Raw genomic sequence first — 27,389 nt, 5'->3', positions numbered from 1 at the left:
CCCTCCCAGAGATCTCTGGGAATCAGCTGTACTCTCTTCCTGGAGCAGCAACCACAGGACTACTTCCTGAGCCTCTGGCTCATTGCGCCAGGGACCCACCACAGGAGCTAACTCCATGTCAGTGTGGATTTCCCTCCCAGGGCTCAGCATGTCTTAATGCTTCCTCCCTCCAGCTGCCCAGGTGAAGCCCAGCGCTCTTTAATTAGTTGGATTGGGCTCACTTGCTCCGATTCAGGGGAGCTGGGCTTAGTCTGTCCACGGGGGCTTTTGGAGAGCCTTCAACTGCTGTGACTGTCATCCTGATGTTGAATGGGGACATCCTTCTTGTTAAAAACTCAGGCATAATCAAGTCTATGGTGAGATCCTTTGAATACAATATTTGCTGTATGCATTGGCTTTACACTACTAGAGCTGAGTGGAATATTTCAACTGAAAAACATTTTTATTAAAAAAAAGAAAAATCTGTGAAACTGTTCTTGGAACTATTTTCCATTTTCTGACCAGGAAAGAGAGCATGATTCAGTGGTTAGAGTGCTAGCCTATGATATTAATTGTGATATTAATATATTTGCTTTATGCTGACCAAAGAACAGAAAAAAGAATTCTAATTCTGAAAAGCTCCCTTCTGAAGAAGGCAGAATCTGAGATTAATAAAAACTCAGTATGTAAGTGCCGGTGAAAACTTAAAAGTCAGGTATCTCATAAGGAGTGACAAGGGGAGATCTGCTGAGGAGCGCGTGATTAGTGTGAGAACCAAAGGGAACCTATCCAGGTTGCTAAGTCTCTTCCTGCACAAGAGGATTCACAAGCTCCCATGGAGATCACCAGATGTGACTGTCAACCAGATAGATCATGAGAGCACAGCTAAGAGATTGACATCTCTTTAAGAGATGTCAGAGTCAGCAGCGAAGTGGATGTTGGCTCAGATCATTATCTTTTAGTTACAATATTACAACTCAGATTTAAAAAGATCCCGAAGGCAGACATAAAGAGTATTACAGCAACAGAGCAGTTCCAGGACAAAGAAAAGCAGATCAGATTCCAGACTCCCATTTAACAGCCTTTCCTGTGTTTTACAGGACCAGGCTGATGAAAGTCTGGAAGAAGACTCTAGTCGCTTTAGCAAAGGAAGTAGTGGGCCAGCAAAGAGGGCAGAAGAAAGATGCCTGGATTGCATCTGGACCATGGGCAGCGATTGGTGAAAGGAGAGATCTCAAGGCAAAAAAGGAACAATTCAAGACACAGGCAACACTTTCAGATGCAGATGTAAGATATAGAGAAAAGGACAAAGAAATACAGAAGTGATACAGGCAAGATAGAAATCCTTGGGTTCAAAGAGAAGGCTGCTGTGGCAGAAGCAGCAGCACAAATTGGAGACTTCAAGCAACTCTACAGAATAGTGGAAGACCTCTCAGAAAGAACCAGACTATTACAGGTGATGCCCTCAGGAGCTATGTGGAGGTCTCAACTGGCTCTAGGTACCTAGAACTGGGTTGGTCCTATGCCATCATTTATCACTAGACTCCACCTACCCCTGGTCTCCACCTCTGCAACCCCAGTACCTTTTCAGGCCTTTGGCTAGGCCTGAGGGTTTTCCAGGCAGGAGCTCCCTGGCTCCCTTGCCCTATTCCCCAGCACTGCTCTACTCTGGTACCTTACTCAAGTCCCAGGAAGCTAGGCTCTTCTTTCTCTGTGCCTAGAGAGAGACTGCCTGTGCTCTCGGCCCACAGCCTCTTTATAGGGCCAGCTGTGGCATGATTGGGGCATGGTCCAGCTGTAGCTACTTTCCCAATAAGCCCAGGTTTTCCACTACCACAGCCCTCTCCCAGGGCTGTTTTTAAGCCCTTCAGAGTAGGAGCGGGTGGCCACCCCACTACAGCCCAACAAAGTGTCTTTATAAATCACTCCATCCAAAGCTCCTCATTGGCTTTTCTAGGAGTTTCCAGTCTATTCTGTCCCTGACCCAGACCTTAAACAGGCTGGGAAATTATATCTGGAGGTTCTGGAGCCATGGTTGTAATAGTCTTGGGGGAGGACCCCTATAGGCTCAGTTCTGTGTTCCAGGAGCTATCAGACTCCAAAGGGGAATACACAAAGGAGCATACAACCTACTGCATTCACTTTGGTCTTCATGGCTGGGATTCCAGCTTGTCCCACCTCAAGTTATCTCTCACTGGAGGTCCCTGAACAAATTTGGCAAAAAACACATCTCTGACCCTGACAACCTGATCCAGTCTCCTCAAAGTCATGAAGCTCTAGCCTGTGGTTAGCTTTGAAAATTCCCCTTTAACCAGCACTTTCCTTCAACTGTCTATTGCTGTAACCACAGAAGATATGGGCCTGAAAAAAACATGAGGCAAGTCTTGGAGAAGTTGTCCTGTCTACACCTCTGGAATTAATAGCCAAATTATATCAAATGGCCTCAACAGCTGCTATAGGCTTCAACAATCCATAAAAATAATTAATTACACTGGTCTACAATTTTTGAGAAGTCATCTGCTTCAGAGATAAAATGTGCTATTTATTATGTATTTTGATGTGCTGAATTCAAATATGACAATTAAAACAACTAATTGGCTACTGTTTCTAAGATATTTAAGTTTTTACATTTTATGTCTATGTATATTGTGTAGGTAGTAGAGTTTTAATCATAAATTGTAAACCTAGGTCTTTTCATGTGTTTATGGTTGCTTTACATGATATTTCACCTGTCCTGTTTATGTAACACTTTAAAAATCAGCAAAAGGGTTATATAAATAAAATTTATTATGAAACAAAAGGCAAAAAACTATTATGTACATAGTTTAGTCCTATTCAGTGTCTACTCGGTACTTCTTGGCTTGTCTCTTGTATTCATTAAATGGAGCATCTCTTGTCACTGTCCAGCAATAGTCTGCAAGCATTGATGGGCTCCATTTGCCCTGATAGCCTGCCAGGAGATTCAACTGCAGTAGTCTGGAGCCCAACAGCTCTGCCTTACTCTTGGGTAGTTCCAAATCCCTGACAAGGTCATTCAGTTCACCTTGTGTTACGAGGTGTGGTTCAGAGGAGGAGGAGGATGGGAGAAAATGTGGGTCCTGTGACATTGATGGTTCAGGACCAGAAGTTTCATCCTCTTCCTCTTCCTCATCTGACTCAAGTGAGAATGATTCTGGTGCATCAGGAACCGGCAGTCCTTCTCCGTGGGGTACTGGGCGTATAGCTGATGGAATGTTTGGATAATGCACAGTCCACTTTTTCTTCTTTGACACACCTTTCTCAACTGGAGGCACCATGCAGAAGTAACAATTGCTGGTCTGATCTGTTGGCTCTCTCCAAATCATTGGCACTGCAAAAGGCATAGATTTCCTTTTCCTGTTCAACCACTGGCGAAGATTTGTTGCACAAGTGTTGCAGCATATGTGTGGGGCCCACCTCTTGTCCTGATCTCCAATTTTGCAGCCAAAATAAAGGTGATAGGCTTTCCTAACCATAGTGGTTATCCTGTGCTTTTGTGATGCAAAAGTCACTTCACCAGGAACATAGCAGAAATTATCTGCACTGTTCACACAAGTACGAGGCATCTCTGCTCACTTTGGCTAAACAGAAATGTGTCCCTTTGCAAAACCAAACACTGACAAATAAGAGAGCACGACACGATATGGGGCAATTTGTTCAGCAGAGTGATGTAAGCTTCGTTATGATTGCATCATCCATGACTTCTAGGAATAACATGATGCAATTCATATCATGTATGATGCAATACTAGCTTCAGATTGCATCATTCATTGTTTTGCCTAAAAAGCAAGTACTGTCCAAACCCAGTCATAGATTTATTCACAGATCCAGTCAAAGATGTATTTTAGTCATTCCTGGTTTAAATTGAGATCCCTTCTCTTTATAACTCACTTATCCTCTGCCATTCCCAAGTCAAGGGTCATATATACTGACTCAATAGCATAACTTGAAAACTAGAGCCAATCAACAATTTTAAGCATCATTTTTGTTCTCAGTGACCCAGAATTAGTAAAGTTTGACTACATTTATTTCAGAAGCATTTTGGCTGTAGAGCAGTGTTACCTAATAAATCATTCACCCACTGTTCTCACACACATCCTTTCTCTAGTTCTCAAAATACATTCAAATAGATCTCATAACAGCTGTCAGCCTAGTTCCTTCAGAAACAGGAACTAAGGGACTAGTTAATTGGGTAAAGGTGTTCATGGCCTTTACTGTGTGAGAATTCACAACTTGTTTTCCATCTCAAAGCAGAAAGTTTGCTTTGCAACTTCAATATAAAATCCATTTAAAACAGACACAGTTAACGTGTATACTGTTGTGTTCTCATATGGGCTGTTTCTTCCACATCAGTACAGAGTTAGTGCAGCTCTGGCCTGGTCTACGCTACGCGTTTATACCGAATTTAGCAGCATTAAACCGAATTAACCCTGCACCCATCCACACAACGAAGCCCTTTATTTTGATATAAAGGGCTCTTAATACTGATATCTGTACTCCCCGACGAGGGGAATAGCACTCAAATCAGTATTGCCATTTCGGATTAGGGTTAGTGTGGCTGCAATTCGACGGTATTGGCCTCCGGGAGCTATCCCACAGTGCACCATTGTGACCACTCTGGACAGCAATCTGAAGTCAGATGCACTGGCCAGGTAGACAGGAAAAGCCCTGCGAACTTTTGAATTTTATTTCCTGTTTGCCCAGCACGGAGAGCTGATCAGCATGGACTGCACGGGAGATACTGGATCTGATCACTTTATGGGAAGACAAATCTGTTCTATCAGAGTTCTGTTCCAGAAGACAAAATGCCAAAGCATTTGAAAAAATCTCCAGACAGAGGCCACAGCAGGAATTCAACACAGTGCTGTATGACAAGCGTAATGGAAAGCCAAAGAATCAAATGGACACTCATGGAGGGAGGGAGTGGGGACTGAGGACTCCAGCTGTCTCACAGTCCCCGCAGTCTTCGGAAAGCATTTGCATTCTTGGCTGAGCTCCCAATGCTTGAAGGGTCAAAAACATTGTCCTGGGTGGTTCAGGGTATATTGTCGTCAATTTACCTCATCCCCTCCCCGTGAAAAAAAGGGAAAAAAATCGTTTCTCGCCTTTTTTCAATGTCAGCATATGTCTACTGCATGCTGCTGGTAGACGCAGTGCTGCAGCGCTGAACAGCAGCATCTCCTCCCCTTTCTTTTCTGATGGCAGATGGTACAACAGGCTTGGAAACCGTCCTCATCATCCCATCAGTGTTCCTGGCTGGCCTCGGTGAGGTCGGCCGGGGGTGCCTGGGCAACAAGGGGAATGACTCCTGGTCATTCCCGGCAGACGGTACAAAAGGATTGAAAACCGTCCTCATCATAGCAACTGGAGGCTGAGTGCCTCACCTCCCCACTTTCATGTCTAATGAAGATTCTGTACCATCTGGACTATCATAGCAGTGGGAGGCTGCCTCCCCCTCATTTTATCTCACTAAAAAGTCAGTGTTTCTTATTCCTGCATTCTTTATTACTTCATCACACAAATGGGGGGATAACTGATACGGTAGCCCTGGAGGGATGTGGGAGGAGGGAAGCAATGGGTAGGGTTGTTGCAGGAGTACCCCCTAGAATGGCATGCAGTTCATCATTTCTGTGGGATATCTGGGGCTCTGACCCGGAGCGGCTGTGCTGTCTGGTTCTCTAGTAGACTTGCCCCATATTCTAGGCAGGACTGACTCTGTTTTTAGACAAAACATAAAGAAGGGAATGACCTGGGGAGTCATTCCCATTTTTGTCCATGCGCCCCCGGCTGACCTCAGCGAGGCCAGCCAGAAGCTCCCATGACAGCAGCAGACGGTACAAAATGATTAATAACCGTCATCGCCCATTTCCAATTGCAGACAGTGATATAGGGCTGGTAACCATCTCTGCTACCTTGCAAAGGCAAATAAATGCTGCTATGTAGCACTGCAGTACCGCCTCTGTCAGCAGCATCCAGTACACATACAATGACAAAAGGCTAAACGGGCTCCATGGTGGCCATGCTATGGTGTCTGCCAGGGCAATCCAGGGAAAAGGCCGTGAAATGATTGTCTGCCGTTGCTTTCACGGAGGAAGGATTGAGTGACGACATTTACCCAGAATCACCCGCGACACTGTTTTGGCCTCATCATGCATTGGGATCTCAACCCAGAATTCCAATGGGCGGGGGAGACTGCGGGAACTATGGGATAGCTATCCACAGTGCAATGCTCCAGAAATCGATGCTAGCCTCGGTACATGGACACACATCGCCGAATTAATATGTTTAGTGTGGCTGCGTGCACTCGACTTTATACAATCTGTTTTAAAAAATCGATTTCTGTAAAATCGGAATAATCTCATAGTGCAGACATATCCTCTGTGTCACTGGCAGTTCCTTGCTACTGATAGTGGTTAAAAGGCACCTCCTAAGGATGACCTGTGTGTTTATTTCCATTTTCTCCAGACTTACAGAATGGCAGATACTGGTTCCTTCTTGTACATTTTGGCTCACGGTGTAGATAGTGTTTCAGCTGGTGTCATGCTAGCTCCATAGGATTCAGATTTGACAGACAAGTGGATTGTTTTTCTGATACATTGTAATAAAATTGTTTTGGGAGATGAATATTTCCTTAAGACCGAATTGTGCCTGGCTGTTCCAGATATAGGCAAGACAGCGAGGGTGCAAGAAACTCACTCTCTTGCATCCCTCAGCAATAATTGGCAGACCCTTCCCCACCCCAGAGCACAGAGACTTGTCTCTGAATGGACAAATGGGCTGTTTCCATGACCTTTTGGCTGTCTTGATCTCTCTCATTGGCCCAGGATCCCTGCCAATAAGACCACATTAAATTAGCACTAGCACAATCAGTAAAGTAAGAAAATCCAGTTTTTTATAGTGCAAAGAATGTGCAGAGGGGATAGGCAGGATGAAAACGCTAAAGGGAAAGTATGGAAAACAAAGGCTCAGAGATAGAGCAGAGGTGTCACCATTTCCATCATTACATTCTCTGCTGTTAGCATGCGTGGGCCTTCTGATATGGTGGCTGATCCCACAGCCAGTGATCTATTGTTGTGGCCCATTCCATTCTATCATGGCCCCCTCACCCATACAAAATCTCATGTTTAAACCAAAATAATATCTAAAGACGTGAAAATGGGCGAATAAAAGTAGAGGAAGAATACAATTTGCAGTAAAATAAGCAAGAACACATGAGAGCAGCTACTTCCATCCCAGTCACCAAAGACAGAGAACACCATGTCGATTTAGATCTAGGGTGCTCACGCAGTCCCCTAGAGTGAGCTTATTTTTGCGCAGACTCTTATAGGTTATGCAACTGCCACCTAGCGGTTACTTCCCATAGTTATTTATTTTCAGTGTAACTCTCTTCTTATCATGTTCTCTTTAGTACACCTCTACCTCAATATAACACTGTCCTTGAGAGCCAAAAAATCTTACCACATTATAGGTGAAACTGCGTTATATTGAACTTGCTTTGATCCACTGGAGTGCGCAGCCCTGCTTTTCCCCCCCCTCCCCGGAGCACTGCTTTACTGCGTTATATCCAAATTTGTGTTATATCAGTTCACGTTATATTGAGGTAGAGGTGTATTATTCAAGTTTATCATGTCTTCCATGAGATAGTTATTTTTTTAAATAAATCCTAGCCACTGTTATCTCTAGCCAATACTGCCATAATTAAGTGTCATGAAAAGTATCTTCAGCATACACTGATTCTTCTCTTGATACCAGTGTAACAACAGTTATTATTAACTGCAATTATCTGTAATTCTCCCTTCAATATCTATAACACTTATTATATCTTCTCACTTTCTTCTGTCCTATAGAACATTTCTAGTTAGTCCTGGTATAGAGTATTTCTAGTTAGATGATTCTCAAACTGTTACATTATTCTGAGAAGTTTGTGAAGAAAAGAAAGTTACAGTTTATATCATATTGCTTTGACTAAGATGTCTTTCCTGAATTTTTGTTTTAGGATACATTGAAGAATCTTGTGTAATTCCTTGTCCATTTGATTGCAAACTAAGTGACTGGTCTAGTTGGGCCTCTTGTAGTGCTTCTTGTGGAGCTGGAATGAAAATTCGATCCAAGTGGCTTAAAGAAAAGCCTTACAATGGAGGTCGTCCATGCCCAACACTGGATCTGAAGAATCAGGTGAAGTGTATCAAGTAGCCAATAAAATATTATCAAATATCTTTGCTTTGATCAGTGTACTGTAAGGGGCCATTAAATAAGTACTGTTCTCAACCAAATAGCTTATGGAGTTTACGGTTTCTATAAAGTAGTTACTGAGGTAGCTCCTCAAATTTCATTTTGATATGCTTCTTAGAAAAACTCCAAAATATGACGATGATAAATTCTTCCATGCCTTAAGTTATGATCTTAATTTAATGTTTTTGATCATGTCTGACTTGATCATTTTAAAAATTGGTCTTCTTTCATTGTTGTTAAGTATTTCAAAAGATAACATTTTTGCTAATTAAATCTTACTGGTTAGAATTGTGCAAACTATTACTATTTATTTTTTAAAGGTACTATAAAGTTACTATGAGACAATTACAAGATAATTTTCAGGAATGTGCACTAATGCATGTAAGTTTAACACTAAACTATTTCAGATGGAAAATTAGGAGGAAAACATTTCTTCAGATAATATGGTAATTTAATACAGTGAAAGAAGATTGTCTATTAAAGCTGACATCATAATATAGAAGTAATACATCTCTTATTTTTTTTATTTGTTTCCAAAGACTACCACAACAAAATCATTCATTATCACTATAAATTCTCCCTTAATTTTCATGTCAGGTATTTGTAAATGTTCACCTTTACTCTATCTCACCCCTGGAGGCAACCATCTAATTAAGAAGGCAAGGTTCATACAAATACAGTACCTGACATAAATCCCTTGAATTTCACACTCTTGAGCCCATCATATCCAACACAAATTCAGATCCTATGATTTGGACACTGTACCCCTCTAAACAGCAAGGAGCAGCACATCCTGGCACATTTCTGCACTTGGGGTTAGATATGTGTCTGGCAGAGGCATGGCGGATCTATACAGAGTGCACATACAACGGACCACATACCTGTGCGGGTGGAGAAGAGTGACAAACCACATCCATTACTCCTGTCGGTATCCAGGCTCTGTAATAGCATCCCTAGGCCATTTGTCTGGGGTATCTCGATTTGCATGTGACTGAGAATTCTGCCACAACTGCCACTTTTGTTGTTGTTTTATTATTTGTATCACGGCAGAACCTCAGAGCCCCAGTTGTGGACCAGGACCCTATTGTGCTGGGCGTTGTACAAATACAGAACAAAAAGACAGTCCCTGTCCCAAAGAGCTTACAACCTAATTACAGATGTTGCACCAGCAAATTACTAGTTACTCATTCGTTGTAAGGCCAAGATTTACCTTTTAAATATTAGAGTTTAAATTTAATTGTAAATCAGGTTCATAGGATTTCATTGTCTTCATTTTTCACTCTGAAAGTCATCTTTGTAACCTCACTTTGGGCCAGAGTTGCATTCAGTAGCGCCCATTGAAGTGAATGGAAGGCACACACAAATCTTCACCTCACTGAAAATATTACTGTTGCATGAGTGTTCTTAAAATACAGTACTGGCTAAAGCTGTAATGTATAGAAATGCCCTGTACTGTTAATCTGCATATGTTTAATGTCCAAGAATGGCATTATAGGAAAAAATACCATGACTGAATGATTACTCTAAAAAAAGTCAACATTTTAGAAACAGCTACCTAAATAATGTTGTATGTGGAAACAAGACTAATAGTGTTTTCATAACTATTTTGATTGATTTTACACACTTGTACCCTAAATCAAATCGATAAAGCATTATTTAAAGTTTTTCCTTCTCTCATATCTCAGTAGGTTCAGTCTGTCAAAATTAATTGGCAAAGGGACAAAAACACATATATTTTATGGAACTTTGCAATAATGTTATTTGTTTAGGTCTTTCTTTATCTAATACCCTGCAGGTCCCACAGCTGGAGGAACCACTCATTTATATTGCAACTGTGGCTGCAGTAACTGCATTCTGTATGACAGTTTTGAAAGCCTGGATTCGAAGTGGCTTAATGTTATTCACAGTTTATCCTTTTCTCCTTCTAGACATAGACAACCTTTTACATCTTTTTATTGCTTTCTATACATTGAAAAATAAAGATGGCAGTCTAACAGTAGTGGTAGGTTCTCAGGAAATGTAATATGAGAATGCAGGTAAGGTTCATTATATCCATATCTCAGTGCTTTCCCTTTCAGAGCAGGCAGATCACTAAAGAAGCAAAACGTTATTCTACAGTAACTCATACAGCGACAATAAGCTCCTTTCATAATGAAAGGATATGAACTCTTGTCACCCAAAGATACAGTAGATGACGTCTATTAAAAATAAATATATTTTTATAAAGTTTTCCCTGTACCTTGCCTATTAGATTATCTAATTTCAACCCCCTTTTACAAGGTATTAAAGGAAAAAAACAGTCAAAAGTTGAGAATTATTGACTTTTGGGGATTCTCTGGTGTATAATCCTTGCCAAGAAACATGACTGTTAGTGACCTAAACGGAGTTGAGTTTTTTTGCCTCCTTACCTAGGCATATGAGATGTGATTTAAAGCCCTTTGGATTCACTAGAAAGACTCCCACTGACTTCTCTGTGCATTGGAATAGGCCTATGAATGGGAAGTCCTGATGTCAGGAGAACTGCATCAAATTCTCTAGTTTTCACTTGGAAAATAGGCACACCTGAAAGGTGGCATGAGATTAGGTTTCTATCTGTGATAATCATGATTAGTCCCAAAATAGGATTTGTATTTCCCAACTGATGGTTAGGGAAGACCATCTGGATTTCATACATTCACAAATTTTAAGGCCAGAAGGGACCATTGTGATAATTTAGTTTGACCTTATTTATAATGCCAGCTGAAGAACTTCACCCAGTAATTCCTGCATCGTCAAATAACTTGCTATGAGCTAGAGCATATCTTTTACATTCTTTTTTTACATTCTTTTACATTAAACATTTTTAATCATTAAATCATTCTTGTCTTTTCCAAACTCTTTCCAATTTGTCAACGTCATTTTTGAAGTGTGGACACATGAGCTATAAGCAATATTACAGTAATGATCTCTCTGATGCCGCGTACTTCTATTCAATATTCTCCTGTTTATACATCCAAGGATCACAATTGTCTTAGCCACAGCATCACACTGGGTGTTCATGTTCAGTTGATTATCCGCCAAGTCCTCTTCTGAGTCATCGCTTTTCAAAATCAAGTCTGAGAGCTGGCCAGAGAATTGTAATTCATTTCGCAGAGGTTTTTTGCTTTTCAAAATTTGGTTTAATTCAGATATTCCAAAATACCAAAATTCTCTGAGGGATGAAATAGGAGCAGTGTTGAGCCTGGAAACGCTGGCTTCTGAGAAGCCCACCACATGAGTTGCTAAGGAGCTGGATAGGCAAGTTGTCAGGAAACCTGCTTGGTTTTCATCATCATTTCATTTAAATTGACATTTCTCCATAGAATGCTTCCATTTTGATGAATCAGAAAATTATGACAATTTTTTTTCCAGTGAGCTCTATACAGTCCCTATAAATCTGATCTACATTTTCTGTTCCTAACTTACGTTTAGCTGTGTTAAAATGTATGTTGTTCAAGTGAGTCTGTTTACCAACCAATCCAGGTTCTTTTGTAGAACTCACCTGATATTATTATTTACCACTCTACCAATTCCTTGTCATATGCAAACTTTACCAGCAATTATTTTATATTGTTTTTCAGATCACTGATAAAGATATTGAATAGTATTGGGCCAGAACAATTTTCTGTTCTACCCTTGTAGGAACACCCCTATTGAATGACAATTTCTCATTTACATTTATTTTTAGAGACCTGTTTTTCTAGCTTCTACTTCAAGCCCCTGAGATACTATTATGCCTTTGTCTGCTAGTTTAAAGAGCCATCTAGTGTCTGATAACCTCTCTCCATGTAGTTACTGATAGACTTTAATCAACTTGCCTCTTTACTTTTTCTTCGATAACCTAAATAGATTAATCTTCTTAACTCTCTTATTTTAAGGAATGTTTTTCATACCGTATTAAATACAAGGTTCTTGTATCTCTTTCTTGAGCGTCTTCCCATTTTCAACATCATTTAAAAGCATACACACCTGAACTGATGTAATAGTCCAGTAATGATGTCACTAATACTTTATACAGAGTTGATATCACTTTCCTACTCCTGCTTGATCTTCCCCTGATTTTATTTCAGAGTATTTTGACCAGGCCTCTAGGCTCAGGTTTCCCATTGGAGATTACAGAAGAAAGTTGGGTTCCAAAGTTTTAAGGGAGAAGGAGGGATTTTAGCATCTGATTCGGTGACATGTTTTGTGCCCCTTCAAGTTATTGGGTACCTCTAAATCTTGTAGGACTTGAGGAGACACTGCACCTTACAGGAAGCATTCAGCAGCTCATGGCATCGGCCGTTAGTCTTTGCTATAACATCTAACCATCTGTCTGTGCCATAGTTTGTTGTTTCTAAATGTGGAGCCCTTTTTCATAGTAAACTAATCCTTTAGTACTTATAATAAACTAATTCAGTGAAAAGTCTCTGCCTCTCATTCATGGAACCAGGTGAGAATTACAGATTTGGTGGAATGAATCAGATCCTCATGGATTTCTGCTATGATTTTGTGTTACTTTCTAATACATCTTAGATTAAAAAACAAAATCCTTGTGGGCTGTGTGTGAGGTATTCTAATCTAATCATTTGATCTATGCATCTTATCATTTAAATTGCTCTACATATTTCCCTGTGAAATCAGTTGATTAATTGTGGCATTTTAAAGAAATGTACAGCCAGTGTTTTAACACAAACCTATGTAATATACTGTATCATCCAAAGTGCTAGAAATTTTTTTTGCAATACCTTCAACATTAAAAGGAAACAACATGTAAAAGTTCAATACCAATTATTTATAAACAGATGATTGGATTATGGGGTTAGTTGCCAGATATTCTCTGCTGTGCTGTGCATGTTAGAAGTTGCATAACATTTATATGAATACCTTTTTGGCCCTTATTTAAATATGCAACACAGCATGCAGCTCCTAAGCTGTTCAATATGTAGTTCTACATGATGGAAGGTTAAATACAAGCTAGAGGGGGTATATAGCTTGAATATTTTTATACGTTTTGGGGATTACTAAAAAATACATCTTATTTTAAAGACTTGTGAATTCTAAGGATTATCTCTTTGTTGATTGCTCAGAAATATATTGTTGGCAAGTTGATTTTCCCTGCTGAGAACAAATAACAGCAAATATTTTATTTCCTGCATTCTTTAATATTTCTTGTGCGTATTTAATGACATAAGAACATGAGAACGGCCGTACCGGGTCAGACCAAAGGTCCATCTAGCCCAGTATCTGTCTACCGACAGTGGCCAATGCCCAGGTGCCCCAGAGGGAGTGAAGCAAACAGGCAATGATCAAGTGATCTCTATCCTGCCATCCATCTCCATCCTCTGATGAACAGAGGCAAGGGACACCATTCTTTACCCTTCCTGGCTAATAGCCATTTATGGACTTAGCCACCATGAATTTATCCAGTTCTCTTTTAAACATTGTTATAGTCCCAGCCTTCACAACCTCCTCAGGTAAGGAGTTCCACAAGTTGACTGTGTGCTGTGTGAAGAAGAACTTCCTTTTATTTGTTTTAATCCTGCTACCTATTAATTTCATTTGGTGACCCCTAGTTCTTGTATTATGGGAATAAGTAACTAACTTTTCCTTATCCACTTTCTCTACATCACTCATGATTTTATATACCTCTATCATATCCCCTCTTAGTCTCCTCTTTTCCAAGCTGAAGAGGCCTAGCCTCTTTAATCTTTCCTTGTATAGGACCCTCTCCAAACCCCTAATCATTTTAGTTGCCCTTTTCTGAACCTTTTCTAGTGCTAAAATATCTTTTTTGAGGTGAGGAGACCACATCTGTACACAGTATTTGAGATGTGGCATACCATGGATTTATATAAGGGCAATAATATATTCTCAGTCTTATTCTCTATCCCCTTTTTAATGATTCCTAACATCTTGTTTGCTTTTTTGACCACCTCTGCACACTGTGTGGACATCTTCAGAGAACTATCCACGATGACGCCAAGATCTTTCTCCTGACTCGTAGCTAAATTAGCCCCCATCATATTATATGTATAGTTGGGGTTATTTTTTCCAATGTGCATTACTTTACATTTATCCACATTAAATTTCATTTGCCATTTTGTTGCCCAATCACTTAGTTTTGTGAGATCTTTTTGAAGTTCTTCACAATCTGCTTTGGTCTTAACTATCTTGAGTAGTTTAGTATCATCTGCAAACTTTGCCACCTCACTGTTTACCCCTTTCTCCAGATCATTTATGAATAAATTGAATAGGATTGGTCCTAGGACTGACCCTTGGGGAACACCACTAGTTACCCCTCTCCATTCTGAGAATTTACCATTAATTCCTACCCTTTGTTCCCTGTCATTTAGCCAGTTCTCAATCCATGAAAGGACCTTCCCTTTTATCCCATGACAGCTTAATTTACGTAACCTTCAAAGAACTCCAATAGATTAGTAAGACACGATTTCCCTTTACAGAAACCATGTTGACTATTGCTCAACAGTTTATGTTTTTCTATGTGTCTGACAATTTTATTCTTAACTATTGTTTCGACTAATTTGCCCGGTACCGATGTTAGACTTACCGGTCAGTAATTGCCGGGATCACCTCTAGAGCCCTTTTTAAATATTGGCATTACATTAGCTAACTTCCAGTCATAGGGTACCAAAGCTGATTTAAAGGACAGGTTACAAACCTTAGTTAATAGTTTTGCAACTTCACATTTGAGTTCTTTCAGAACTCTTGGGTGAATGCCATCTGGTCCCGGTGACTTGTTAATGTTGAGTTTATCAATTAATTCCAAAACCTCCTCTAGTGACTCTTCAATCTGTGACAGTTCCTCAGATTTGTCACCTACAAAAGCCAGTTCAGGTTTGGGAATCTCCCTCACATCCTCAGCCGTGAAGACTGAAGTAAAGAATCCATTTAGTTTCTCCGCAATGACTTTATCATCTTTAAGCTCACCTTTTGTATTTCGATCATCAAGGGACCCCACTGGTTGTTTAGCAGGCTTCCTGCTTCTGATGTACTTAAAAAACATTTTGTTATTACCTTTGGAGTTTTTGGCTAGTCGTTCTTCAAACTCCTCTTTGGCTTTTCTTATTACACTCTTGCACTTAAGCTGGCAGTGTTTGTGCTCCTTTCTATTTGCCTCACTAGGATTTGACTTCCACTTTTTAAAGGAAGTTTTTTTAATCTCTCACTGCTTCTTTTACATGGTTGTTAAGCCACAGTGGCTCTTTTTTAGTTCTTTTACTGTGTTTCTTAATTTGGGGTATACATTGAAGTTGGGCCTCTATTATGGTGTCTTTAAAAAGGGCCCATGCAACTTGCAGGGATTTCACTTTAGTCACTGTACCTTTTAACTTCTGTTTAACTAACCTCCTCATTTTAGTATAGTTCCCCCTTTTGGAATTAAATGCCACAGTGTTGAGCTGTTGAGGTGTTCTTCCCACCACAGGGATGTTGAATGTTATTGTATTATGGTCACTATTTTCAAGCGGTCCTGCTATAGTTACCTCTTGGACCTGCTCCTGTGCTCCACTCAGGATTAAATCTAGAGTTGCCTCTCCCCTTGTGGGTTCCCGTACCAGCTGCTCCATGAAGCAGTCATGTTTAAAGTATCGAGAAACTTCATCTCTGCATTTAATCCTGAAATGAAATGTTCCCAGTCAATATGGGGATAATTGAAATCCTCCCACTATTATTGGGTTCTTAATTTTGATAGCCTCTCTAATTTCCCTTAGCATTTCAACATCACTATTACTGTCCTGGTCAGGGGGTCGATAATAGATCCCTAATGTTATATTTTTATTAGAGCATGAAATTTCTATCCATAGCGATTCTATGGAACATGTGGATTCGCTTAAGATTTTTACTTCATTTGAATCTACATTTTCTTTCACATATAGTGCCACTCCTCCCCCTGCACGACCTGTTCTGTCCTTCCGATATATTTTGTGTATATATGATTGTGTCCCATTGATTGCTCTCAGTCCACCAGGTTTCTGTGATGCCTATTATATCAATATCCTCCTTTATCACAAGGCACTCTAGTTCACCCATCTTATTATTTAGACTTCTAGCATTTGTGTACAAACACTTTAAAAACTTGTCCTTGTTTATTTGTCTGCCCTTTTCTGATGTGCCAGATTCTCTTTTATGTGACTGTTTATCATCTGATCCGGCCTTTACATTATCGTCTTCGTCCTTTGTTCCTGACTATAACCTGGAGATTCTCTATCATCAGACTCTCCCCTAAGAGAAGTCTGTGTCTGATCCACATGCTCCTCTGCAGCAGTTGGCTTTCCCCCATCTCCTAGTTTAAAAACTGCTCTACAACCTTTTTAATGTTTAGTGCAAGCAGCCTGGTTCCAATTTGGTTTAGGTGGAGCCCATCTCTCCTGTACAGGCTCCTCCCATCCCAAAAGTTTCCCCAGTTCCTAATGAACGTAAACCCCTCCTCTCTACACCATCGTCTCATCCACGCATTGAGACTCTGAATCTCTGCCTACCTACCTGGCCCTGCACGTGGAACTGGGAGCATTTCTGAGAATGCCACCATAGAGGTCCTGGATTTCAGTCTCTTCCCTAGCAGCTTAAATTTGGCTTCCAGGACATCTCTCCTACCCTTCCCTATGTCATTGGTACCTACATGTACCACGACCACCGACTCCTCCCCAGCACTACACGTAAGTCTGTCTAGATGCCTCAAGAGATCCACAACCTTCGCACCAGGCAGGCAAGTCACCATACAGTTCTCCCGATCATCACAAACCCAGCTATCTACGTTTCTAATGATCGAATCTCCCATTACTAACACCTTCCTTTTCCTAGCAACTGGGGTTCCCTCCCCCGGAGAGGTAACCTCCGTGCGAGAGGCAACCCCAGCACCATCTGGAAGGGGGGTCCTAACTATGGGAAGGTTTCCCTCTGCTCCCATTGACTGCTCTGCTTCCCTGGGCCTTTCTTCCTCCTCAACAGCACACAGACTGTCTGAGCGGAGGTGGGACAATTCTACAGTGTCCCAGAAAGCCTCGTCAGCATACCTCTCTGCCTCCCTTAGCTCCTCCAGTTCCACCACCCTGGCCTCCAAAGTCCGTACGTGGTCTCTGAGGGCCAGGAGCTCCTTGCACCAACTGCACACATACGCCACCCGGCCACAAGGCATATTATTTACAGGAATTGGTAGTCTTACTAGATCCAAATATAGTAGGAAAATATTCTGGTAGTTGAAATTTAGATTTTGCCTTGATTTAAAATGAACATGTTATCCTCACTGACATTTTTAAGTGTTCGCTCCAGAAAGGACAATGGATACATTGGAAATGAGAAGTACAACTACATTACACTTTACAACAGATGTGCTTCTTCTGAAATATATCCTATACAAAAAAACTACATGAAGAAAATGTTACAATTTTGAAGCGGAGCCAAAGTTAAGGCAGCTTGAATTTTTATATCCATTTGCCATTCTAGAAAATGATAGAACTGTTTTTTACCCAAACTTTAGAAAAAAATGTTTTTGGGCTAACAACAAATATGCCAAATTTCAGTCCCAAAGATGAAAATATGCCAAAGTTGTCAGTTTCTGAAAGCAGCCTCTAAGAGATAAAGGAATGAGCAACGTTAAATAATAGACATTACCACATCCTACTGTCTGCAGTTTTGCTCTTACTGCAGAAGTCCCTTTGATATATAACTGGCATTGTAAGAACTGTAACCATAATGGAGCTAAATGTCATGTCTTATCTCAGGTCAACATATGGAACAATGTGCATATTTATGTATAATCAGGCATTCTCAGAAAACAATGACTTTTATGCACAATGAAGGATTTGAGAAGCAGACATAGCACTGCAACATTTTCCTCTTTTTCTGCCATCATCCTGTATAGACATCCTTATTTGCAGGACCTGAGTTAAAACCTCTTGCATGTATCTATCTGTCCACTGGTTGATTGTGACTAGTAGATAGATTTCATGTTTATGCTCTTAATTTTGACTGTGTCCCATGCAAGTGAGGTCAATTTCAGGCTTACTCTTTTCTTCGGGTAAGTGCATGATTAGGGTCTATAACTATGTCAAGAATATCTGTAGTAAAGCACTCACTGCAGTCCAGTGTGCCCTGCTCTAACAGAAATGTAAACCAGGATTCTGCTGGTTGCACCCTTCCCTGATTTCTTTCCGAAGGCACAGTTAGGTGGATCTTACATTTTTATTGGACTGGAGTTCCATAGAGTCATTTCTGAGCTCTGTGAAACTATTGTATCAATAACAATAACGTTATGCAGTTATTTATATGCTTATTTTATCTGCTATATGTAGTATATATGGAATGCAGTATACTGCTGACCAGTAAGTAAAAGAACCATCATTGGTATTGATAGATTGCTACACTGAGAAGCTTGAGATGGGAGAAATAAAAACTGCAAGTTCTGGCTTTGCTTAACTGGGGAAGGAAACCGTCTGTTTTTTACCGGTGGCTCTGCCATTGTACTTTCTTTGATTTTCTTCATGTCAAGTTCAGTTTCAGATACCTAAATCCTGCCCTTAACCTCAATTTCTCCTACAGAAAAAGAGATGTTTTTCTCTTATTTCCAAAGTAAAAAAATAGAACTATAGTACAAATAGTATTTTTTCCAATTTTAGTCCTTTTTAATAATATAGAAAAAATGATTTATGTGGGTTTTTTTTCTACAGCTCTGTGGAAAAAATTCTCAGTGGCAAAAAAACCTGAAAAAGCCCATATTCCATACAGACTTTTTTGCTAAAACTGAAACGAGTTTTTGAAGTGACTACAATATATTTTCCATCAGGATAACCATCCACTCCCTGAGTGGAGAAAGAAAGCAAAGCCTGACCTTTGTAGTCTGCCTGTTAGACCCCCCCTCCCTTTTGAAAATGTGAAAGCAAACCTACATTGAGAATCTTGTACCACCCCATCAGATTCGCCAGTTTCCATGAAGACTGCAGACTTATCCTCTATTGGATACGTCTGGACAGTGGTCTGTGTAAGGCACTTTAACTCCCAGCAGCCACAACTTCTGCATTCAACTTCAATAATCTGTTTTCAAATGGAAGGATTCAAGGATATAAAGATACTTCTGAGGGAACCCAGAGTTCCTACCAAGGATGTTGCCTTTTTACTTATAACTTGATTTTCATAATTCTGCAGTCTGCTTGGAAACTGGTGAATCTGATGGGGTGGTATAATGTTCTTGGTGTAGGTTTGCTTTCACATTTTCTCAAAGCAGGGAGTGTAACAGTTTGCTATTGAATAGGGGTATTGCACAGGCCCACTTTCATTCATGAGAACCAATTTTCCATGCAAAAATTTCCCAGCTCAGCAATTTCTTGAAGAGTACCCTTGTTTCACTTTATACTATATGCAGTGTTTTCACACTTCTCTATCATTATACCTGTTAACTTTCAAGCTCTGTAATGCCTTTTATCTGAGCATGTGAAGGGACTTTACAAACCTTAGTTATGTCTCATAACACTCATCTGCCTCACAGTAATTACTATCTGCAGCTTACAAAGGACTAGACAAAGGTACAGACTGGCCCAGTGTTACACAGGGAACCAGTAGACAAGCCAGGAATAGAACCTAACGGTACTAACAAGCAACCTCTTGCCCTACTGACCAGATTGCATTCCTCCATCTATTAAAATCACTATAAACTCTTTACTTAAATGTGCATTCCAAGAGTTTTTGTTGTTGTAAGAGGAAGTTGTATATGTAATTCTCTATCTGTTGGATTGAAAACTGTGCCAGTAATGGCATCTTCTGATTGAAATTCTGTGTTGGCTTTTTTGAAGGAAAAAAACCTATATCTTTTATGCCAATGCACTAGAAAATGCAGTAACAGAGTAGGAAATGTACAGAGATTGTTTTATTCTGAAATGCCACTAAATGGAAAAGCAGACGTAGAAGGTCAAGTTGCCCAATAGAAAAAGTGTTATTTTACCTCAGGAACTGAAGTTAAATTAGTTTGGGCAGTATTTTTAAGGAAAGAAGTTTGGTTTGTGCCAAATCTCTAGTGGACAGTATGTCATGTTACAAGACCGTGTGTCATAAATCAGTGTGAGAATGGCTCAGACTGAGGCTGAACTTACTCTTGCTTGTCTTTGTATTAGGAGCAAAGGAGCACAATAGGACTGATGCCTTAGTTATTCCTTAGCAGCAAATTTAGTCTTTTTTTTTTCCTGTTTGTTCCTTTAAAAAGTTTTCTAATGCTTCTTTGCAAAGTCTTTCCAGTGTAATATTCAATACCCCTTGTTTCTGTATTCTGGAGAGCAAACAGTCACGCTCATTCTGAAAGGTAAATATTATGTCACATAGTTAAAATCATACTAGTCCAACTATGATTTGGACAAAAGCAAGAACATGCACAGTTAAAGATGCCAATTTGTCCTTAACTCACCCCGTTGTACCACCAACCTAGAATACAAGACTCTGAGGACCTTTTCTGTACATATTGTAACAGATATGATAGCATTATCTAGAAACAGGGTGAGCCAAAGGGAGAGAAAATGTATGAAGTCCTTTTCTTTGGTAAATTTAATTTAAGATTGTAGGATTTTTTTGTCTTTGTCTTTACTTTCTCATATAGTTATTTATAAAAGAACAAAACAAAATTCTAAAGAGTCTCTTACTGACAATGTAACCATGCTTGTGTTGTAATGGCTACAAAATAGAGATGTGTCAACTCCTTTGGATCATATTCTAAGTCAATCAGCACCTAACAGAAATTAATTATAATTCTATGCTGTTCTGTAACACCTTCCATCCAAGGACTCCATTTTTTTCCATGTATAAATGAAATAAGCTTCACAACCATTCTGAGAGGCTGATAAATATTATCCTCACTTTATAGCTGAGGAAACTGAGGCATGTGGTGTTCCCAAGGTCTCCTGATTCTCAGGACTTTGCTTTTTTGACAATACCATCTTTTCTTTCCATTGTCAATTTTTTAAACATTGTTATATTATTTAGGTAAAAATCTTTGTTTTGACATTATCAGGTCTTCAGTGTTTTTGAACCACTAAAGTTATCTTTGAAATGGATATAATTCATGCTTTCATATATTGGTGGAGAAGGTTTCACTGACCTCAAGACTTATTCTCACCAGGTTTTTGCTCATGAGGATACAAAACAAGGAGAGCAAGTTAAGTCAGAAAGAACATATCTTTATACCCATGATTGGGCTTATGTTACGTGCTCCCATTCACATTGGCAGATAAACCATCATGGATGAAATGCAAGCTATTCAGAAACAATGGAGCAGTTATTATACGCACTGGCCAGCCGCTCCTCATATGGTAACTTCAGAAACCAGCAGGAGGACTACATGCTTAGCTTATTTAAGCAAGAAGTTAATATGAGGGATCTCAGGGCATGCTGAGGTCACATGTATAACTGCCATGACTGATTCAGTTGAGGAAACCAGGAACTGTGATATGAGTGCTTTCTCTGTGGTAACAATATTACACAATCCTTTCATTCAGGAGAACTACTGGAGTACTGCTGCATTCAGGGCCATTTGTGTCATCTCTGCCCTTGGACACATTTCACCATTGGTTAATAAAAAGAGTTGGACCCATTGTATTTGTTCCTTTGGACAAAATACAGTGTATTTAAATACAAGGGTATTTAAAGTTCCCATTGACGTTCTAGTCTATTGGTTCTGTGGACCCTGCACCAATTCAAATGAGCCAGTACAGTATCATTGTACAGCTGAATGTTGTTCAGTTAAAAGTATTGCAGTATTCAAAATGCAATGTCTTATTTATAGGAGAAGAATGCAAACTGTGAGGAAGAGGGAGTCATTTTGGTTAAAGGCACCAATCCACAATGAGAAATAAATTTCTATGACATATTTATGTTTAAATTGAACATTCCTCTATATTACAAAGCATGGCTTTTAATTACACTGCCTATATAAGATTTCCTATATTTGTACAATACAGAAAAAACATGGTTATGTTATCCTGTAATGAAACCTTTTCTACATTCTACATGAATATATCCTTATTCACAGGAGTAGTCCCATTTCTTTGTAATACAGCAGGATACTGATTTTATGTATAGGCCACCGGATGACCTCTTCACATCTGTATCAGAAAGACCATTGTAACTAGGGCAGATTTTTTTTTAATTTTTTAAAAATTACATTGTTGATCAAGAAAGCATCAAATATTAATAAACCTTCCCCAACCATCTTTTTATTATTCACTCTATAGTTACAATACAATGTAATCAGTCTGATAGATATTTTAAAGTAAAATAAACCATCTCTACAGCGAGATAACTTTGACTCCTCTTAAATTTAAATTAAAATGGCAAATTAACAAACTTCTGACTAGCTAGGCATTTAACAGAAATTACAACTGACCTTAAACTATACCTTTTCAAATCTAATGCAATTTATAATGTCAGGAGGGATAAAACAGTCTGAACAAAATAATGTTCTCAGCAAACTTTTCCGCATTACAGAATGCCTGAATAAATCCTCCCATTATGACTTGAGATTTGACTGTGTAAGAAGTCTCGGTATAATTAAAAGGTGATTTTTGTAGTAGTCTATAATACCCTGTTTGGGTTCTTTGTTCAGTCTCTTAAATGTTTTTTGCAAGACCGCTGGACTTAAATATGACATATGATATCTCTTAAGGAATGACTTCTATATATAATACATATAGAATACGAACATACAGTATCATTTACCTTGTCAGGTTCAGTTATTATACAATGTAGTCTGATATCCAGATGCTTCAGAGAAAGACGTAACAAACAAACGTGACAAATCCTCAACTGGTGAGCTGATGTCAATTGGTGTAGCTCCATTGACTTCAGTGAAGTGATGACAGTTTACAATAGCCGAGGATCTGCCCCATGATGAGCATAGTCAGTTGTGTAATGTTGTATGTGCACACATGAGCGTGTGTGTGTAAGCAAAAAAGAGACAAGTGTGAAGAGGTAGACCCCTGCAGGCGATCAGGCATTACCCTGAAGAATTTGAGTTATTGCACTAAGCTTGCACAACTACTGCTATTGCTAGAAGTTGGGAAACTATCCAACCGTTTTTCTAAAAAGTCTAGGTTTTTGACTGTCTCCTGTGGCATTGTTTGCTTCTATTTAATTGTACAATGGTGACTATTAAAAATGCAATGCAATTAAAAAGTCACAATGTGCGCAGAAAGGTATCTGAGCTACCACATTTATCTTCTGTCCCATGCACAGAGGAAGACTGTGGGATATCACATGCCACTAAGTGGTAATTGTAGAAGAAGACTGACTTTTAAAACTGGCCCACGAATACTGTAATATTGGTATTTCCTTTTACTTATTCCAACTTTGCTAACCATCCCCTTCTTATAAAAGGAGAAAGTCATAAGTGTTCATTCAGCCTTTTATTCATTTGAAAACCTCAGTTAAGGTCTCTCCAGCTTTTCTCCTTTTCATGCTAAATAAACCTAGTTTTTGCAATCATTATATTGTAGATATGTATTGTAACAGACCCAGGCCAGTGAGGTACAGGAGTCTGGTAGAAGGCAAATATATTGGTCACTGGATGAGTAGTTTTCTGTTCCCTGAGTGACCAGAGCAAGGGCTGCACTAGAGTAATCAGGAACCTGCTAGAACCAATTAAGGCAGACAGGCTGATTAGAACACCTGCAGCCAATCAAGGTAGGCTAATCAGGGCACCTGGGTTTAAAAAGGAGCTTACTTCAGTTTGTGGTGGGCGTGTGAGGAGCTGGAAGCAAGAGGCACAAGAAGCTGAGAGTGAGAGGGTGTGCTGCTGGAGGACTAAGGTGTACAAGCGTTATCAGACACCAGGAGGAAGGTCTTGTGGTGAGAATAAAGAAAGTGTTTGGAGGAGGCCATGGGGAAGTAGCCCAGGGAGGTGTAGCTGTCATGCAGCTGTTACAGGAGGCGCTATAAACAACTGCAATCCACAGGGCCCTGGGCTGGAACCCGGAGTAGATAGTGGGCCTGGGTTCCCCCCAGACCTCCCAACTCCTGATCAGACACAGGAGGAGTTGACCCAGACTGTGGGTTCCACCAGAGGGGAAGATCACTAAGGTGTGCAAATCTGACAATAAGCACAGGACCCACCAAGTTAGAGGAGGAACTTTGTCACAACATGTTAATACTTGGGCTGAGATTTGCTAGAGCAGTGCAAGGGACTTAATCACATCTTTTCAACCCATTTTAATGGAAGACATGTGGCTGAATTCCCTCTACTGCTTTGAAATCTCCTATTAAGTTCCACCATGTGGTACTTCTTCCCATCTTTACTGACATTAGCAAAACTGGCTGCAATACTCTATATACATAGACACATACACATATCCATGAACATGGATGAAACCATTTTTAGAGCTAAACTGTTCTATTTTCAGTATTAATCAATGTAAACACACACTCAGATAGTTCCTGTTCACAGTTTCTCCTTAATTGCCTTAACTGGAGGATCCTTCAAATTAAGGGTCTTGTAGCCTGATCTATAGGTTATGAATAAAAATTCCCAGTTATCACTTTGAGGGTTAACAGGTTCTTGTCCCAAGATCAGGCCTAGTATTATTAAAATTATTGTACAGTTGGGAACCCCAATGTGCACAGGTGCAACACTGACTATAAGAACTCACTTATATTTACAAATAAATAATGTATTAATACATTTAGCAAAGTCACACCCGCTCTACCTCAGTAAGGCAGATAGAGATAACACAGAATTACATCTGAACATCCATACTCACACCATCCCCTGTGGAACAACCTGAAATGTTAGCCATTATCTTCCTGATCACCCTCACCTTCCTCATCTTCACCAGTGACCATCATTCTGGCCCCTCCCAAGGGCTACATCTCTCTCTCCTACTGCCCTGAGATGCCACTTTTATAATATATTATGCTAATGTTGTTATGTCTAATGCATATTCAACAGGAGTTTTTCCCGTCTTCCTTACTTGTACTTCCTCCCCTTACCAATGTTAAGGTGTCCTCCTTCTATAGGTTAGTGTATTTATGATTTCACGCCATTATCATATACAGTAATTCATTGGCATGACACTCTTGCAGTCGGATGTTCCGTCCAAAACCTTCCAGAAGCTGGTGTCAGTTCATGTTATGTGGTTGGCTGATATCATTATGTACAAAATTCCCCCGTACACTCTACTTCCAGTTCACCAAAACTTATGAGTTTCCTAAGTTTATCTATGCCAAAGTTGATAGGCCTCAAGCCTCAAGCTAACTGCTGAAGCCAGTGTCTTACAGAATACAAGCCTATACGTTCCTTGCATTACTGCTGAATCTAATAAAGCAGAATATAATGCAAAGCAGTGAATGTAATAGAGGTAAGCTGGCCCACTGGGCTACAGGCTAAAAATGAATCAACAGAGTTAAGACTTTGATTTAAGGAAGTTATATTCTACCTGTAATCAAGATGTTGAAGGGAGTAGATTAATAAGAATTGGAAGTGGAGAACAGTGGGGTTGTAAATGGTGAGCTCATTGAAGCAGACCAATAGTTAATTGTACAAAGGCATTCCAGAGCTGGAAAGAGGAGTAGATAAAAATATGGGCAATTCTGTTATAGGCACTTAAATTACTGTTGGAGTTGGGAAAGCCAATTAAGAAAGTCAGAAGAAGCCCCTAAAAAAGGAGAAACAAAAGAAAGTTTATTTTACACACTTGACGGATTTTGTGCGTCTTCAATTAGGACCAAGGAATTAGGTTTGGTTGGCTGATTTTGTTTAAGCAAAAGGAGAGTTTGATATAAATTATGTTTACTTCCAGTGAATGGAGGGAGTTTCTGTAACATCCAGAGCAGAGAAGTTCTGTCTGTGTCCTATCTGTCCTAACAATGTGGCTCAGTACTTTCTGATACTCAGCTTGTTAACAATCAGTGAATATATATGAAATTAAGTTGTACTAGTCCAAAATAACGAGAATGAACATGAAGAAATAAATTATGCTAATTCATATACCCAACACTTTGAACTTTTACTAAAAAATCATGTATACTCTCATATACAGCATCTGAATTAGTTCCATTGTTAACATTAAAATTATTAGTTTTGCCATTTCAAGTAGACAATGTTGCTGTTATATTCTCTTTTCATTAGTACTAATTAATACTTTTATCACGCACAGATTTATTATGTCCATTACCCAAAAATTAATCCACTCATGCTTGCTTAGTTTGCTTGTCTCATCCATTTATTACACAGTATTATTCTCCTTCTGGGTTGTTCTTTTTATCTCCTTTTCCAAGACTGCAGCATAATATAAAGTGAAATTGAATGCTTTCTATCTCTTGATAGCTTATCATGTGACTTTATAGATTGTTCCTCACTTGCCATCAACTAAGTATGCACAGTTAAACTAGCATCTGAATATTCAACTTAGACATCTTTTTAGATGACAGTATCAGGATCATCAGCCTTAACAGGCTGCTAGACAGAGAACTGCATTATGATTTTGGAGCTGTAAGTCCAATTACAGCTTTTTGAGGGATTGACAAATGTCTTTCGTCTATGAAAGATGTTGATTAAATGCATAGATACTTCTCTATAGATGAAATTCACTCCAATTCCAAAGATTCCAGGTACTTGGCTTCTGTGAGGGTGTGAGTTGGGGAAGATGGGGAAATAAAATCCACCTCTAAACTGCAGTAGAATGCAGAACTTCTTCAGAGCCGTTCCATAGTTGATATTTCAGCATTTGTGCTAGAGAAGCAGTCATGTCATCTCTGCATCAGTTGCACTCATTTATTCCCATACAGTCTGGCAGATGTCAAGGGTAACATTTCACTCAGTGGTTCTTTAGGCTTGTAACCTAACCTGAGCTGTTCTGCTGGATAATCATCATCCAACATAAACCACCTGTTGTATCTTATTACTTAAATGTACTGTGAGATTAGCCTGTTCTGGCTTTTACTTCTTAGTAGTTGTAGTTACTATTTTGCCAAATGAAGTTCAGTCCCTATATGGTCTTTTATTGTTAATATAAAAGGTTACAATTTAAGGATTCACATGTTTGAAAAGGACAGATTTGGTTAATCCACACTAATTTACTGTTAGATAGCTATACATTGGTTTGTCTTATAGATAAATATGTTATAGGTGTAACCGCAGGTCGAGAAACTAAAGAGAAGTGAATTTTTATGCA

General features: G+C 39.5%; 1 protein-coding gene across 2 annotated transcripts in view; it reads left to right on the top strand.

Annotated features, from left to right (window-relative positions):
- The window catches only part of THSD7B (thrombospondin type 1 domain containing 7B), a 529,845-nt gene that overhangs the window by 401,595 nt on the left and 100,861 nt on the right, over positions 1-27,389 (top strand). Inside the window, exons 15-16 of one of the 2 annotated variants that reach the window (XM_030580719.1) lie at positions 7,994-8,172; positions 12,340-12,345. In XM_030580719.1, the coding sequence (XP_030436579.1) occupies positions 7,994-8,172; positions 12,340-12,345 (185 nt within the window). The remainder of the gene's footprint in view (positions 1-7,993; positions 8,173-12,339; positions 12,346-27,389) is intronic. The other variant, XM_030580720.1, reaches the window with a different exon arrangement.

The sequence above is a fragment of the Gopherus evgoodei genome, chromosome 11 (genome assembly GCF_007399415.2).
Source record: "Gopherus evgoodei ecotype Sinaloan lineage chromosome 11, rGopEvg1_v1.p, whole genome shotgun sequence".
In the NCBI taxonomy this organism is placed as follows: Eukaryota; Metazoa; Chordata; order Testudines; family Testudinidae; genus Gopherus; species Gopherus evgoodei.
Note: the sequence above shows the minus strand (reverse complement) of the source record. Positions and strands in the feature narration are given on the sequence as shown.